Source organism: Nesoenas mayeri (genome assembly GCF_963082525.1).
Source record: "Nesoenas mayeri genome assembly, chromosome: Z".
Taxonomy (NCBI): Eukaryota; Metazoa; Chordata; class Aves; order Columbiformes; family Columbidae; genus Nesoenas; species Nesoenas mayeri.
In genome coordinates, this window is record NC_137542.1 from 63,769,598 (window position 1) to 63,786,642 (window position 17,045).

General features: G+C 41.2%; 2 protein-coding genes across 2 annotated transcripts in view; one reads left to right on the plus strand and one right to left on the minus strand.

Annotated features, from left to right (window-relative positions):
• The window catches only part of FAM169A (family with sequence similarity 169 member A), a gene marked incomplete at its 3' end in the record, with an annotated part of 31,371 nt that extends 26,398 nt beyond the window's left edge, over positions 1 to 4,973 (plus strand). The window contains exons 10-13 of the mRNA XM_080362537.1: positions 288 to 426; positions 2,510 to 2,675; positions 3,530 to 3,733; positions 4,437 to 4,973. Coding sequence (XP_080218663.1) covers positions 288 to 426; positions 2,510 to 2,675; positions 3,530 to 3,733; positions 4,437 to 4,973 — 1,046 coding nt within the window. The remainder of the gene's footprint in view (positions 1 to 287; positions 427 to 2,509; positions 2,676 to 3,529; positions 3,734 to 4,436) is intronic.
• A 6,184-nt stretch (positions 4,974 to 11,157) lies between these two features.
• On the minus strand, positions 11,158 to 15,825 carry NSA2 (NSA2 ribosome biogenesis factor). The gene is made up of 6 exons (XM_080362436.1): positions 15,678 to 15,825; positions 15,279 to 15,466; positions 13,493 to 13,643; positions 12,983 to 13,162; positions 11,669 to 11,861; positions 11,158 to 11,435 (listed from the first exon to the last, which is right to left on the minus strand). The coding sequence occupies exons 1-6, from the start codon at positions 15,678 to 15,680 to the stop codon at positions 11,368 to 11,370; spliced, it is 783 nt and encodes a 260-aa protein (XP_080218562.1). The 5' UTR covers positions 15,681 to 15,825; the 3' UTR covers positions 11,158 to 11,367.
• Positions 15,826 to 17,045: the final 1,220 nt, after the last annotated feature.

The following is a 17,045-nucleotide window of genomic DNA, read 5'->3' on the forward strand; positions in this document are numbered from 1 at the left end:
TTCATCTGCAAGGTGTATAAAAACATGCCTTCCACTAAGGCGCTGAGGCTCAGCTCATAAACCTTTTAGAAAGCTTTGGATAATATTGTTATGATTGGTAAAGATATTATGCATGTATATTCTGAAAAAGAAAAATGACAATGAAATACTCTTTTACTTGCACTCCATTGCTTTAATGAAGTACTAGGGGGGAAAAATACATGCAGATCTTAAACTGTATTTGTTCCGTTGCATTTATTTTGTTGTGCTTTTTTGTGTTTGTTTTTGTTTGTTTATTTTTCGCTAAGACCCTAATGTGGCTCCCGTTTCCATTCGGACACGAAGCAGTCATTTAAAACGTCCCAGGATAGGAAAAAAATGCCAGGAGTCTGAACCTGGAACTTCCCAAAGAGATGAGGAAAATGCTCTTCATGCGTCAGAAAGCAGGTACAGCCGCCCATATTTTACTGGTTTCTTATTTTGTTGCTTGGGCAGTCCCATACTAGATCAGTGTCTCACAGTGTGCTACTTATACTTTTTCTGCTTTCTTTCCACATTACTTGTTTGTTTTTAAGATTACTAAAAATAAAGCCTGATGTGAAAAATGAAATTGAGACATCACCCAAAGAGTGACTGCACCAACATACAGTGTCTCTGAAAACTCAGCAGATACTGGAAATGACATCAGGAAAACAGTGTGGGCTCAGTGTGTTCTTATAACTGAGTCTGTGTGAAGTTAGAAACATCTGTGTTCATACAGTATAGTATCTTGTGATAACATAACTGGACATGTATCCACAATGCTGTGTATGATCTTTGGAAAGGTGAGATGTCCCTTCCTGACTTCTTTTTATGGTGGCATATTGCAGTAAAATAAACTCTCGCTGTTTATTTTGGGAGCTGGTTACTGCTTGTCACTTAATAACAAAAGAGTTATAGGGAGCCACCTGTCTTCAAAGTAAAGCCCTTTCTTTAGACAAATTCTGATACAAAACTATCATATCCAAACTTGAATCCTGGGGGCCATGGGGGAAGTTGTCTCCAGTTTAAAGGATGTTATCCTGTGTAATGACTGTCAGATCAGGATGTGAAGAATTGTAACACTTGCATGCCATAAGAATTCGTACAAGATGGGGCCTGAAGTACTAATTTGCACTGGCTTCCATCTAGAAAGCGAAACTGTGGCTATTTTAAATAAATAAATTGCTCCTTCCTTCCCTTTCCTGTAGCTACTGTACACACTGACTGTTGTCCCCCCAGTGTCTCTCTCTCATGTTCTTTCAAAAAACCCACTGCAACTCCAAAATCCCCATTGAAGAACTGAAGGTAACCTGGTTATTTTCTAGGAAATCCCTCAAACTTGTTCCATGATTTTTTTTAAAGAAAATTTGTTGTAAAGGGGTTTTTTCCACATGAAGCTGAGGTCTTCAGCTAGATGCAGCCTAATTTTTTCGTGTTTAAATTTCTCTGTGGAACTACAGAGATAAGCACTGCTGTCCTGCACTATCGGTGTGCTCCCTTTAAGCTGGTTCAGACAGGACAAATGGCATGGTTTGACACTGCCACAGGTTGAGAAATTCTTTGCCATGTTACTGTTAACAATTGGCTAGTTGGTATGTGAGAGGACTATCCTGTTACTGAATGTCAGTATTTTGGGCCTTGCAAAAGCAAGTCAGTGAGGTGCCACTGCTCCTTTTAACAAGATGTGTAATGTGGTGTTTGTGAGAAGAGCTAAGGGGAATCCTGATGGCAAGGATCAGCTTTGTTCTCACCTTCCACGCACATTAACAAATATAGCAGGGTCTTTTGTTAGGGGCTCTCTTGGGTGAAGTGCCTTCATCTCAAGATTGGCACCTGGGATAAAACCCTCCAGTACTGCCTTTGAGATCATGAAGCAGCCTCCTGCAAATCTATTGCATTTTTCTTTGCTTTCATGTAATGCTTCAAGATCATCTAAGTTTTATCATCTCAAAACTGAGAACTGAATGTTTGATATAATGTTACTACCCATCAGGTGCATTCATCTTTAGCTATTTTTTAATTAAATCTCTAGCTGAATACATCTTCAGCCATGATGTGTTTATGGCCTTGAATTATTTTCCAGTCATAGTCTTGGTAATATATGTCTATTCAACAATTATACAAACATTTGCTTTTATAACTCTGTAATTTTTAAATGTTTCTACAGTGGGAGTAGGAGAAGTTGCTTCCTTTCTCACCCCTTTGTGGTTTCCAAATATGTAATGGATTACTACTTTCTAGATTTAAAAGAACAAACAAATTTCTGACTTTTATTCCCATACAATGGAAGTGAGATAGTTGTAGTGAGATAGAGCAGTTGATTTTTTTTTTTTTCCTAATGAGGAGTTAGCCATTTTTAGATGTAGGTAGTTTTCTGCATTCCTATTTCCTATGGCAAGCATGTGATACAGTACTTTATAATTGGTCATAAAAGAATTTAACTGCTGAGATTGCCAAAATTATGGGTTCATCTCAAAGATTAAAGGATGTATCTTAATACTTGCTGCAGGCTGGAATGTGCTACCCAAACATCTAAAAGCTCTGAACATACCATAGTGATATCTGATGAGAATACTGTTGAGAAGGATGAGGAAATGATTGTTGAAAATGAAGGCCAGTCTGCATCAGAAGCGGAGCCCCGTGTATCACCCCCTGAGAAACGGAGTGAGAAGGAGGTGAGCTAAGTGCAATAGTGATAGCAGATAAGTTTGGGATACAGCTACAGTTTATGATAAATATGGCTCTTGCTGCTTGATCTGTGTGACTATCAACTCTTTGATTTTTCTTACCAGTGCTTTGCTGAGAATTATATCTGAGAACCTCAGGCAGGATGGTATAGAATTAATTTCAGGGAATATTCTATTATACTTATTTTGAACAACAGACTTCGTAGGATCTTCAGTAAGGTGAATTTCTAGTTTGTCTACCAACCCAATTTTTGTAATTGAGTTCTCCTACTTAAAAATTCTGGAGAATGGGAATAAGGTCAAGATCTCATCCAGTATCTCTAATTTAAACAAAAAAACAAGTTTATTTGAAGAAAACAATAGCTAGTATATTTCAATGTCTACTGTTTGCCTTTTTACTTCACATAAAACTTGCCTGCTTTGATGTTAGATCTACCTTTCATCTACAACTTGCTAACAACTTGAATTTAAATCTAATTACCCTTTGTGCCTAGCAATGCCTCCAGGATTCTATGTTCTTACTGCTCAGTGGGCAAGTGGATCGTACACTATGTTGGGTTGAAGGAGTAACTCCAGCATGTATGCTTCTGAGGTGCATGAAAACTGCTTGGCTTGGCTCCAAACAGTGTAAGCTATGGTCAGAAATTTAGTGCAGGTGACAGACCAAGCTCATTCTCTGGTTAAGTTAGCTGCTCTGCCTTCCTAGTACATGTTTCTAGGTACCTGAGCTATCTGCTTCTCACATTAAGCTGCAAATTTAAATCACACCCACTGGTGTTGGGGAACAATGGCTGGGCATAATCATGGCTTAGACATTTGATTGATTGATTGATTGATTTTAGGGAAATCCATCAGAGCCTCTTAATGGTGAGGTAACAGAAGAAACTGGTAAGACCTCATTTATGGCTGAAGAGGAAACAGCAAATGAAGTTCTAGGTGGTGAATCAAAATTGCAAGTTGAGAGTCAAGAAGATCCCTTAACACTGATTGTTCCCTTAATTCTTGAGGCTCCAGCAAAACCTTCAGAAGACACTGTATCAGAGAAGGTGAGAGAGTTGAAACAAAATGTGAAGTAATCTTTCCATCAGAGCATACATGTCTTGTTGTGTTTGTCTTTTGTTAAGTAACAGATAGAACATAGCCCCTACCACCATATAAAGTTCTTGAGAGAAGCAGTTGTTAGGCTGGGTGATGTAAATCCATAAGCAGATTATACTGATGTTTCTGTTTTAATATGCAGTAGTGAGGCATATATGTATGCGATACCAAAAAGAAAGTTACATTGCTCCAGTTTGCCTTGGCAGTAATGAAAGAGCTCTTTCTCACTATAATATTAGTTGGATGTGAATTGAAAAGCCACATCCTTATTTTTTTTCTGGTGGTTCTGCCCTGATGAAGTGTACAAGTAATTAATTACTGGTGAAATACCCTTCTAGAACAGATTTTACTCTTCTCCCCCCCACTGTGGGATTAATTTCAGAATATTTTTACCTGAATAATCCTTTTGAATCATTTGAATTTGAAAATAGGAGAGTAACTCTGGATATCAGATGCAGTTCACAAAATAGTCTGGTGCAAAAAAGTAGGAAAGGACCGGCTTGTTGCCTGTATTCATAGTACTAAAAGTTGCTGAATGCCAAAATATCATCTGAGGTTGCTAGCTAGAGCCAGTATTTGTTCAGCCTCTTGTATCTTAAGTTAATTGCCCTTCTGGTTGTTTTGGCACCCTTGTCCCCCACCCCCCTACAGGTTTTAAATGCAAATGATTCACAAATGCTGACTGAAGAAAGTACATCAGTAGAAGGGGAGAGTACTGAAGAACAGCAAGAATCTGAAAAGCCCACCACTGAAAATGTGGCTGCTTCAGCATCGGAGGAACCATCTGATAATGGCCTGCCCAGCTCTGTCGCAACTGAACCAGCAGAAGAATCTGTTTCTGAAAATGTATTGCCCAAAACAGCTTCCTCGTTGGAAGATCAAAATGAGGAAGCAGGGCACAACTCACAGGAGGCCTCTGGCTTGAGTCAGAGCTCTTTGGTAGTGGTTGAACTGGAGGGTGTTTCTTTACAGCAGCCTTCTGGACAGGAAGAACAGAAGAACCAGTCAGAAGAGCACATAGAAGAGTGTGAGCAGATGGATCAGTACGTGCAGACAACAGTGGAGCGGGCTGCCGACAGCAGCTCTGAGGAAGCCGAAATTGAGGTACCCATTGTAGATCGGAGAAACTTGCGGAGAAAGGCCAAAGGCTACAAAGGTCCACCCAAGAAAAAAGGAAAGCCAGCTTAAAAATGAAATATTGACTGTTAATTCATCTATTTATAAGAAAGTTATTATTTTATGTAAAACACTAGGCTGTAACTAAACCACGTTGGATACAGGACATACGTGTTTAAAGTCCTGGGTTGGATTTCCTCTTGGGATTTATCACCTTCCCTCAAGTTTTCTTGAATGTTTAACCACTAGACACTGAGCTTCATCAGAGTATGAAAGTAAGCAGCCAGTCTTCTGCTTTTATAAAGGATACATACTGAATAAATATGGTTGTGCTAGCAAAGGGAACAGTTTGCATATTTGAGGTGGCAGCTGTGGAAGAAAAATGCAGTGTGAAATCCTCGCCCTATCAAGGTCCCTTAAATTCCCGTAGACTTCCATGAGGCCAGATATCACTCTAGTGGTTTGGTTTTTTTTTTTTAAATATCTGTATTTTGTACTGTGAAAAGAAGCAGAATAGGAGAAATCCTTCCTTGCTTTCTGTTCCCTTCTCATAGATTTTCTCAGATGAGATTAAAAGGATGTAAGATGCTGTAATTCTAGGTGTCAAAATACACAAGAAGGTGTAACTTGGTAGATGAAAACAACATGCACAGCATCTGTCTTTTGTGAGAACCACTTGAAACAGCCAAGTCAGTAGAAATGCTGTCAGCATAGTGTCTGCCATAGTACTCTCTGATAATGAAGTTATTGACGTGAAGATTAAGAGATGTCTACACAGTAAGCTATTTGTAGCTTTCAAAGCGAGCATCTTGGGAAGTTTTTTCCAGAGTGTATGGAGTCTAGACTCCAGTACATATATGGAATCATTTAAACTGCCTTCCTAACTACTTGCATGTATTTAGTGGATACTTGATTACTTGTTACATTACAGGAAAAGGTTATGACAACTTTTGATCTTGTTTTGGTCTGAATGGAAGTGGTGCTTTGTGTTTTCCAAATACTCAGCTGGTACTGTGGGGTAACTATTGAAACATGTCTGCCAGATGTGTGACTCCCATGAGTGCTGGCGTTTCAGGTGGTTGTGACATTCATTAGTGTGAATATTAGTGGGTGTTTCAGCAAATGCTTGTTTGCCAAATTTATATGCCTTTAGGAGTGAGAAGGTGATTGCTTGCAAATACTTCCAATTCCCACTTTCTTTTTGTAACTTGGGTGTAATCCCTGGGATGATAGTTTCCCAGTTCACAGCTTTTCTTGAAAGCAGCAACCAAACTCTGCTGTAGGCAAACAAACAAAAATGGGCTTTTCGTGCATGTTTCCTTTCAGAGGTTCTCCTGGCAGACCATGTACTTAATTTGTCACACATGCAATAAGTTACTTCTTAGTTTGCTATGTGTTTCTTTGAATAAATGAAGTTCCTCTTGTAATGGGTTAAAAACTCAGGAAATAACACCTCTATCTGTCCTGCTATACGCCATTTCAAAGATCAGTGAACTACTCTCTCACTCGTTTCTCAAAACCAGAAGTATCTAGAAATTGCTGTTCAGAACTTCTGAGAACAAGGCTCACTTGAATAGTTACAATCCTGTCTTAATTTTATCCCTTTATGAGGCTAATGTAGGAACCTGGTTTTAGATGTTATGCTTATACAGTTTAAATATATTTATAAGATATTTTAACTGTATAAGATACATCCATACTGTTTCTTTCAGCTGATGAACTACCATACTCCTATTTAATCTCTTAAAAGCAGTTTACAGAGGAAAAAAAAAAGACTGTTTTTAAGAAACAGATATTACCTAAACTTTAGATCAAAGGTGCATTGTATTACTCAGTTGAGACTGGGTTTCTTGAGCTATTGTATGTAGCTGTAACTTCTGTCAATGTATATGCAGGTAGCCCTTATTAACCCCATGATATAGATGTTCCAGATCTTTCATGATTGTTTGTAAACATATTCAAGTGAACCTTAAGCATTTCTAAAAGTTATCAAGCATTTTCAATACAGCACGAGACAAAACTCTTATCTTCTGTATGGCTTCTCATTAAGTGCTAAAAGTTATTGTAAAAAAACACAAACAAACAAACAAAAAAACCACAAAAAAACCAAACCCCAAACAAAACCAAAATCACACACACAAACCAGTCGCTAGAAAACACGTTTATTGCATTCTAAGAATCTGGGATTTGTGAGGGCTGGTGGCTTAAAATAGGCTGGTTCTATACAGCATATTGTGACTCATCTTTCATTTTTAGAGCAAGCTATACTAAAGATTAATCTGCTGAATACTTCAATTGACAGAAATGTATCCACTTTCAAAAAGTTGAGGGTTCTTTTGCTTATGAAAAGCGAGTTCCAGTTACTTATAGGTGGATTTTTTTATACATATATTTATCACTTGTATTTCCTGTGAGGTCAGAACACTGCTTGTTAAAAAGTAATGTCACTCATCTGGCTTTTACTTTTCATGGCTAAGTTGGAACTGATTCTGATTAGTATTTTCTAAGACATTTGCATATTGAATACATAAATATTACAACAGGATTATTAGGTCAGTCACGGTTTCTACTGACAACAATCAGATTTCTGATCTCATTTCAGTGAGTCAATTTTAAATACTGAAGTTAAATTCACATCTTTTAAGTTTACTGCTGGGTGGAAACCACTGTAAATCTGGGGTATCTGAGATGGTAGCTGATGACCAGACTGTTGCGTACATAATGTGGGCTGTTGGGGTGCAATTAGCAATTCTGATAACCAGTACAGTCTTGGAAACTGGTTGTTGTTCTAATTGTGATTGCAGCAGTACTTTGAGTTCAAGGATGCAGCTTATAGCAACTTATTTGACATCAATCATTTTGCAGAGTAGCAAAATCAAAATATTGACTTTAATATTTTTTATTGCTGTACTGATTGTCCCTATTGGAACAGTAGTTCAATAATCTACAGCTTCTCTTATATTAATGCAAGAGAACATACCTGACAACTGTATCGACTGAAATGTTTTATCTTGGGAAAACCAGCAGTTTTTAGGCTTGGGCAATTTTCTTTTGTCTGTCAACTGTCTGTTTTATTACCATCAAACTCTTAAGAAATTTTTAAGATCTTATTGCACCAGCAATCAATGATTAAAAGATCAACTTTATACAAGTTTGTACCAAGTGCTATTACAACACGCTATGGAACTATGTGTGCAGTGAAAGCAAGCAGTATTATTTTTGAGCTTTATTTAGTCTAGGAATAGAGTTCAAAGAACATTAATTTGTAACTTCAACCTTGCATTTAAATGGTCAATGGCTTTGTATTTGAATCCAACATTTGTTCAAATGTCTCTCTTGTACTGCTTGTTAATTTTTGACAGAACTTGCTTTGCTTCTCCCACATTGTCTTCTGGTCTAATTTTCATTTTATGCAGAATTCTTGTTTGTTGTTCTCATGTTTAATAGCCCTTTACATGAAAATGCATACATAGCTTATTTCAAAAGTGCTTTTAGCTTATTTGAAATGATGTCTGACCATAGTCTGTTGCTTTTTAAATGCCATTTCATTTGTAGATGTCAGTAATCAAATCAATAATTTATGATATCATCAACACTAAGTTAAACATAGCAACAAATAGGCCTAAGTTTCAGCTTCTCTGCTCCAAGTGACTGTTCTGAAACTTATTTCCAAGGGGATATACGTCTAAAGCTATTTTCACAAATGTGGTGTTAGATGTTTTCTAAACTAGTGATATGCTGTTTATAAATCTTATGAAAGCTGTGTTGCTCTTCTAGAGTATTGTACTTAAGTATTGTTACAGTGTTAGTTTTTCCTTTTTTTAGTAGTCTTGGCTGCTTTTGAAATGTTTTGAAGTAGTAATTAAACTTATATTTTGTGATTACTTCTTTCTTGGTTTTTAGTATTTGAATCTCTTCCGCTATACAAGAGGCGTGTTTAAAATGTGTTAGTTCACTAGAACTAGCATAATTTTACAATCTGTCTGCTACCACGGACTTTCAAAATCTCAGAGATTATTAATTGAAAAATCTTTCACCTATTAAAACAATTTCCTGTACTTCATTAGCATCGTTTTCTCCTACTTAATTAGCGTCAGACTTTTAAATAAGAAAAAAAAGCCATTCTGAATGTTACAGCATGCATTCTGCTGTTTACATCATCTTGCATAGTTGCTATAAAAGTAGCAGTTATTAATGTAGTTTGCTATAGACAAGCCAACTAGAAATGATGTAATGCACTCCCTCCAGCATGGAACATTAAAATGTCTTAAGTGCAATAACTGTGTTATTCCACCAAGAAGTCACATGTTAATAGCACAAAATGTTGTAATGGTCTTGAGACAGCTGTAGAAAGTGCAAGTGTTCTGTTGATGTTCTTTGTTAACATGCAGTGAAGGGTAAGGCAATGAGAACTTAAACGGAGGCTTATCTGTTTTGACAACATCCCATCTCTCCAAGCCTCTCCAGACTTACTGGCTTGTGACCCTCTCTTAGTTTCAAATGACTTGTCACTAGACAAAGAAGTAAAAATCATAGCAAGTTATTAGGTCTAGACTAGATCAATGTGTTAAACTACTGAAATAGTAGACTTTAGTATAAAGTACTGGTGTCATCAGATTGTGCAAGAGAAATTAGAAATCTCGTACAAAAGCAGTTAGCTTGACTTCCTGGCCAGAGTTCCAGATCTGGAACATGATCACAGTATCACAGTATGTTTGGGATTGGAAGGGACCTCAAAAGATCATCTAGTCCAATCCCCCTGCTGGAGCAGGAACGCCTAGGTGAGGTCGCACAGGAACATGTCCATCTGGTCATGAAGATGACTAACCAATTGGAGCATGTCTCATACAAGAGGCTGAGAGCTGCAGTTGTTCAGCCTGGAGAAGAGAAAGCTCTGCAGGATCTTACCTTGTGTACAAATACCTAGTGGGGTGTATAAGTAAGATGGACCAAGACTGATCTCAGTGGTGCCCTGTGACAGAAGAAGTGGGTACAAACTGGAATGTAAGAAAGTCTATTTAAACATAAAACATTCTAAACTGTAAGAGGGGTCAGACACTCAAACCCCAGAGAGGTGAGTCCCTATTTTTGGTGATACTCAAAACCTGACTGGAGATGGCCCTTGGACACCTGCTCTAGTTGGCTTTGCTTTAAGCAAGGGGTTTGCGCTATACAACCTCAAGAGGTCGCTTCCAGCTGTTACTCCTCTGTGATTCTATAACCTGCTGCTCAACCTGCTTATTGCACATGTGACCATCTCTAGCCTTAAACCCTTGTTAATGCAAGAACACCCAATGCAAATGTTACTCACATTCTGGCTTCTGAAATATCTTGAGAGTTGTTTGAAAGTTTACTTTTTGCAATGTTGAGCGGTAACAGTGCCCTCATAAATTGGAGAAAGCTTGTAAGGATTTGACTTGGAATTTGCATTAAAAAGCTCCTTGGCTTGAAGTACTAGTAGGAATATAAAACAGTGAGCATGTTTATTTGTAGCAATAGAGTGTGCTAAGCTTATTTACCACCTAATTCTTGACTGGAAGATTACTGATGCAGTTATATACAGCATTGCTGAAAGCTTCCAGTTAAGAAGCAACTTCTGTTTCTTGCATTTCAAAGATGCAAGCTGAATATATATTGGTGAGTTGATGCTTGTGGCCTTAGTTTTTATTGAATGTTTCTTAAAGCCACCAAAATAGCTACAAGTAGTTGTAGTATCAGGGTTGTCATGCCATTCTCAAATTTCATGTCCTAAGACACCTACAACTTCATACATTTAAACTTCTGAAACTGTTTTTCTCCTGCCTGGAGCCGCAGTGCTACAGTCTCCAGCCCTTATTCTTTCCATTGATGCAGGGAGAAAGGTGTGAGTTAATGGAAGGGAGAGCATGGGAAGGAACAGCTGCCCTCCTTGTTATCTCTCCCCCCTGCATCCTCATGCTGCTCATGTGTTCTGAAGCCCATGCTTCTGCAGAGGCAAGTATCAAAAGGGGGCGTGTGATTTCTGATGTCAGTCTGCAGTAAGATTGTAGCTATATTCTTCCAGCTCTTCTGCTTTCCCAGAAGCAGAAAACAAGTTAACAATATGTTCCTGTATACATTTAGCTATTACAGTAGGCCATCATGGGAAACAGGGGCTGTATTTTCCATAACTAGGAATGTGAGCTGAATTAAGTATTTATACAATACTTAAGCCATGAAACCGCTAATGTCAAAACGCCAAGAAGGTTGAGATCAAATCCATACCACATTAGCAAAATAGGAAAATGGAATCACTTTATTTGGACAGTGCTCAGCTGAGCAAGCATAATAAAAATCCCACGCAGTCATTTCTGGCACGTTTAAGTTCCTCATCAGCTTGTGGGGTCAAAATTCTTGAATAGCTGAAGGTTCAAGAGACCTTGCAAACTTGTTGAAACCACACTGATTTTACAGGAGCCCATGTCCACTGATCAGCATCAAATTTCATTTAAACAAGTAGAACTGCATTAATACAGCCATCATTTTCTGGATTGTTTGTTACTTGCGCGTATTTCCCTAAAGAGAAAAGGAAATTAAATGTCTACAAAAGCTTGAAGTAGTTCATATAATAAATTAAAACTTAAAATTTGCATTTTTAGGGCTGCCTAGTGGTTGCTTCTGCTACAGCCCAAACCTAACATTTAACAATAGATCAATTGTGATTATAGGGCATTATCTTAACACATCAGGCAATGAAAACTTAAACCTTCTGAAACTAGTTCTGCTGTACAGGTAGTTAAACTACTTACCCCAGATAACTTTGCCCCCTTGTGTCACGAGGCCAAGCTCACTCACGTTCACCTCAATGACGGTACCTTTGGTAATTACACCCAGTGTTGTATACAAAGGAGAAGAAGGATTCTTTTTCACACCAAGGATAGGTAGGCAAAAAGTAGCTTTAAGTTCAGGATGTGTCACATGTGCCTTCTTGAAACGTAAGCCCTGTAGGATAAGAAGTGTTACAGTGATGTGATACTTGCTTTAAGCCCTCATGACTAATGTAGTTTAACACTTTCAGCATCATGTCATCAGCCAAAGAATGAAACAGTGTAGAATACAGAATGCTATCTGCCAACTATAGTAGGCCAGATTTGTTTAAAAACCTGATTAGTGACAAGATGTGTGTATTTATTTCCAGGATGTCAATTTTTAGTAGCAGTACAGGAATACTTGCTACCTCAAATGGTTTCTGTTCGATGAAGAAATGCGGTGTTTACGGTAACATATTTAACAGTGCTAGAGGTTTTCAAGACTAGAAATTTTTCCTTTTGTTCTTGTAAAACTGAAAAACCTTCACATATTATAAAATACTGAACAACCATCTCTTGTAGCATTTTATATCTAGCAACCTCTGCCTCATAAAGGGTACTCTACCATTAAGTACCATAACCTTTTCTCTGTCAATAAAAACCTATCCAAGGCTTCTGTGTAAGACAACAGACAAATAGTAATGAGGTGTGATCCAACAGGCAGCCTGCACAGCCTGTTGATTCCTGTAAGAAAACAAGAATAGGTAACAAGAATAGGTAAAAATTACACTCTTGGCGAGTCTAGTTTTTCCTGCTGTGCTCTGCCAGGCTTGTAGAGCCCAGACACTGTTCCTGCAGCTGTGTAAGAAAAGGTCAGGCTGCAGGCACAGCATTTCCCTTGCACACGGTCGTGACTTCAAACTTACTTAACAAGCCACAAGGAGGCAGTTCTGGAGTCCCAGAACAGAGTTGGCCTCTGCATCTGACAGAATCACACTAGTCTGAAAAAATAAGCCTCCAACTTTAAAAGCCATTCAAAGTGCCTTTGCTATGGACCCTCCCATGCTGATTTTGCAGCTCGTAGCTTCAATGTACTGGTATCATCTGAATTAGGGGAGTAAAAGCAGAGATATTTCAACTGCAGGGGCATCTCCCCACCGTCAGGCTATCTGAAGTTTAGATTTCTGCAATGTTCTACATTAGTAATAACTAAGTGCGTTATCAAAGAAGAAAGTTTCCTCACCACTGGAACCCAAAGCAGAAAAGTAAAAAAAAATTATTACTTTAACACTATTTAAGGTTCAAGAACATTACCATCGGTCGGATGAATCGTTCATATTTAGGAGGCTTCCTAGTAAAACCATCTCCAACAAAACAAACTTTTGTAACCATTCTCTTCCAGGCCTTCTTCTTTCTCTTTCCTGTACGAATCACTTTTAAAACTTCTGTTTCTCCTTGTGCACGGACCTTTGGCACAGGAACCTCCCATTTTCCCTAGAAAGAGAATTAAAAAAGTCAATAGTCTTACATGCCACATTGCTAAATGAGACAACTGAAGCATAAAATGAAATTTCCCTAAAGAGCAGTGGTACACTATACTTTTTATACAACTCATAACTACTTATTTTAATTAGCATTTAAAGTTAAGAAAATCAAGATATTGCATATGCTTACTTTGTCCTAGACTGCTCAACTACTCAAGGTTTCAGGTTTAGTACAGTATCATAATTTAGGCTTTGGCTGTAGTCTGTAAGCATCAGCAACACAAAGTAGTAATTATCAGAAGTAACAGTAAATATCTGAATTTTAATTACAGTTACTTACAGCTTTTTCTTTTCTTTTCTGCTTGATCATGTTAGAGAGAACCTTAGCCCGGGACTGGCCCTCTCTGTCCAGCAGGTATGCTGGTACAGCTCCTTTAGGTGTTTTTTCATCATCCTTTTTCTTTGTGTTTCTTTTTTCATGCATTTTAATGCTGCAAAAAAATAAAATCAGTATTAAGAATAGGAAAAAAAAAGTATATATCCATGTCACTTAGCTTGTGCCTCCTCAAAATTTTCTTTTGAGACATATTTGTAAACAAGTATATATTTAGGGAATAATCCTAAACAATTTTTAAGGTGAAGTAGGAATTTCGCTTAATGTAATAACTGACAGACTGCACGGTACATAAAAGCTTGTCAATTCCTGTCAAGACAGGAACATAAGACATGCATCTTACTAATTTCTGTATGACATAAGACAAGCAGCCAAGCACTTAGAGAGATACTGGCCCTTTTCTCTGGCAAAAAAATAACATACTACTACTCTTCTGAGATTTGACAGTAATGCTTAAAAATCTGAATAACCTGTGTGTGTGAGAGGGGTTGTATTTTCTTAATTTTGAGGCCATTTAGGCAGAAAAAAGAAGACCCACAAACTAGTTAACAAACCTGCTGTCTTTACAAGTAGCAGAGGAAAACAACTGTCAACACTTGGAAAGCAACAGAAGCAACACAGTGGACAGATACCAAGTTCATTAGCAAAAAAATAATATGGTTAATTGTTTTAATTTCAATTGGTGAACAACAAATTTTCAGAAAAATGCTTTAGTTTATCTGTGCGCGATACTGTAACTTATCCTGGAAGAGAAGCCTCATGTTCTGCTCAAACACTGTATGTTACTGCACGTCCCCTCTTAATACTCAAAAAATGCCTGCTGCCTTTTGCTACACTATTACAGTGGCTCATGTAAAACCTCTAAGTGAATCCAATGTTTTCCAGAGCAGAATTGTTAACAGCTATTGGGAGGAAAGCAGAGATGTCTTTACTGTGGCAAGACACACTTCCTCCTACAACCTTAGCACAGAATCACAGAATGTCAAGGATTGGAAGGAACCTGGAAAGCTCATCCAGTCCAATCCCCCTGCTGGAGCAGGAACACCCACATGAGGTTACACAGGGATGTGTCCAGGTGAGTTTTGAATGTCTCCAGAGAAGGAGACTCCACAACCTCCCTGGGCAGCCTGTTCAGTGTCTGTCACCCTCACTATGAAGGAGTTTCTTCTCATATTTAAATGGAACCTACTGTGTTCCAGTTTGTACCCACTGCCCCTTGTCCTGTCATTGGTTGTCACCGAGAAGAGCCTGGCTCCATCCTTGTGACACTGAGTCTTTACATATCTATGAACATTAATAAGGTCACCCCTCAGTCTCCTCTTCTCCAAGCTAAAGAGACCCAGCTCCTCAGCCTTTCCTTATACGGCAGATGCTCCACTCCCTTAATCATCTTTGTTGCCCTGCGCTGGACCCTCTCCAGCAGTTCCCTGTCCTTCTGGAACTGAGGGACCAGAACCGGACACAATATTCCAGATGTGGTCTCACCAGGGCAGAGTAGAGGGGAAGGAGAACCTCTCTCCACCTACTAACCACCCCACTTCTAATACACCCAGGACGCCATTGGCCTTCTGGGCCACAGGGGCACAGTGCTGGCTCATGGTCATCCTGCTGTGCCACAGGACCCCCACTCAGAAGTACAACCTATGAGCCACGCAGCTCTTTGGACCGGTATTAACGTCCCATCTTGCCCGTGTCGGGCAGCCCTGACGGCGCCTGAGCGGCGGGAACTCACGTCTTCTTCATCTGTATCTTCTCGCTGTGCCGCTGCCGGTGGTACAGCTTGGCCTTCAGCCCGATCATCTTCTTGGCCTTCCGGGACCGCTCGTGCGCCTCGCGGCCCTCCTTCTTCCTCCTCCTCTCGTGGTAGTCCAGCCGGTACCCATAGCGCTTGCGGTGCAGCTCGATGTGCTCGTTCTGCGGCTGTGGGCACAACGCAGCGCGCTGAGCGCCGGACGCGGCCCCGCCGAACGCCGGCGCCGCTGGGACAGGCGGCGGCGGCCCGAGCGGGCCCGCGGCACGGCGGCAGCGGCGCCCTCAGCGCGGGGCCCGCCCGGCCGCCGTCCCCCCTGGCCCGTCACCCCTGGCCCGTCCCCCGTCCCGCCGCCCCGTCCCGGCCCGTCCCGGCTCCCACCATGGCGGCGGCCCCGCGGTGTCCCCACGCGCTCCGCCGAGCCCTCCGGCCCTCAGCCGCCTACGCAGCGGAAAGAGCGGGCGGGGCGAGCAGCGGCCCCGGCTGGAAACGCTTCCGCGCGGCGCTTTGGTTCCTGCCGGCGGAGAGTCCAGGTGCGCGTCTGCCGGGAGCTGCGCGGCCGCTTGGCGGGCCGCAAACAGGGAAAAAACGGAGAGGAAGAGGCCGGAGCAACGCGTTTTGCCTCCTGGGTTTGTCCGGTGGGAACGTGAGGGCGGAACCCGGGGCGGCGAGGTGCTGGGGACGGGGAGGAGGACGGCGCCTTCCGGCGGCTGTCCCGGCCGGAGCCGGGGCCGCACTCGCGGCGCAAGCCGAGGCTCGGCCCTGCTGAGGCTCCTCATCTGGAGACAGCAGGTAACGCGGGACCGGCGGAGCGGCGTCCCCGCGGTGGGTAGCGCGGCGGGAAGAGCGCTGTGGGTTTGCGGGGCGGCCTTCTGGGCAGCGGCGGGCGCTGAGGGCCCCGCTCCGGGCCCGCCCTCCTGCTCCGCGGCGGCGGCGCCACGGCGCGGGCGTTGGGCTCGGAGGGTGAGCGGCGTGAGCCCGCCTGCAGGCTGCTTTGCCCTTGTTGTGAAACTTTGACACAAAGCGTAAATCGTAGAATCACAGAATGTCCTGAGTTGGAAGGGACCCACAAGGATCACCGAGTCCAACTGCTGTCCCTGCGTGTGACAACCCCACAGTTCACAGCGTGTGTCTGAGGGCGTTGTCCGGTCTGTTCTTGAACACTGTCAGGCTTGGGGCTGTGACACCTCCCTGGGGAGCCTGTTCCAGTGCTCCAGCACCCTCTGGGGGAAGAACCTCTTCCTAATGTCCAACCTGAACCTCCCCTGGCACATCCTCCTGCCATTCCCTTGGGTTCTGTCACTGATGGTCAGAGGGAGAGCTCAGCGTCCACCCCTCCTCCTCCTGTGAAGAAGCTGTAGCCATGATGAAGTCTTCTCCAGGCTGAACAAAAACAATGACTTCAGCTGCTCCTCATACAGCTTCCCCTCCAAACCCATGAAATCACCAGAGTTGCATGTTGGTGGCTCCTTAGATAAGCAGCAGCTGGCCAGGAATGCTTTTGAAGTGTCTGCACTTGGGTGTGACACTTTGTGTCACAGTGGTTTCGGCCTTGCTTAAAAATTTATAGAAGCTAATATTTTATTTCTGTTCTGAATATGTACTTTTTCCTGCCCTCCTCCCTCTGTCAAGATCAGCAGAGCTATTTACCCTTCACTGACTGGTAACCTTTACTCTAGAACTTACTTGAGCATGAATGTAAACTCTCGTCTTAACTCTTCTGTTTCACTGTTTGCAAATTTATTTGAG

Bases quoted from the DNA above. Each gene is read 5' to 3' on its own strand.
- NSA2 (XM_080362436.1), bottom strand. The intron at 13,163-13,492 runs GTAAGTAACTGT...TTCTCTTTCTAG, and splicing joins AGAAAAGAAAAGAAAAAGCT to GGAAAATGGGAGGTTCCTGT. The intron at 11,862-12,982 runs GTAATGTTCTTG...CTTATCCTACAG, and splicing joins AACGATTCATCCGACCGATG to GGCTTACGTTTCAAGAAGGC.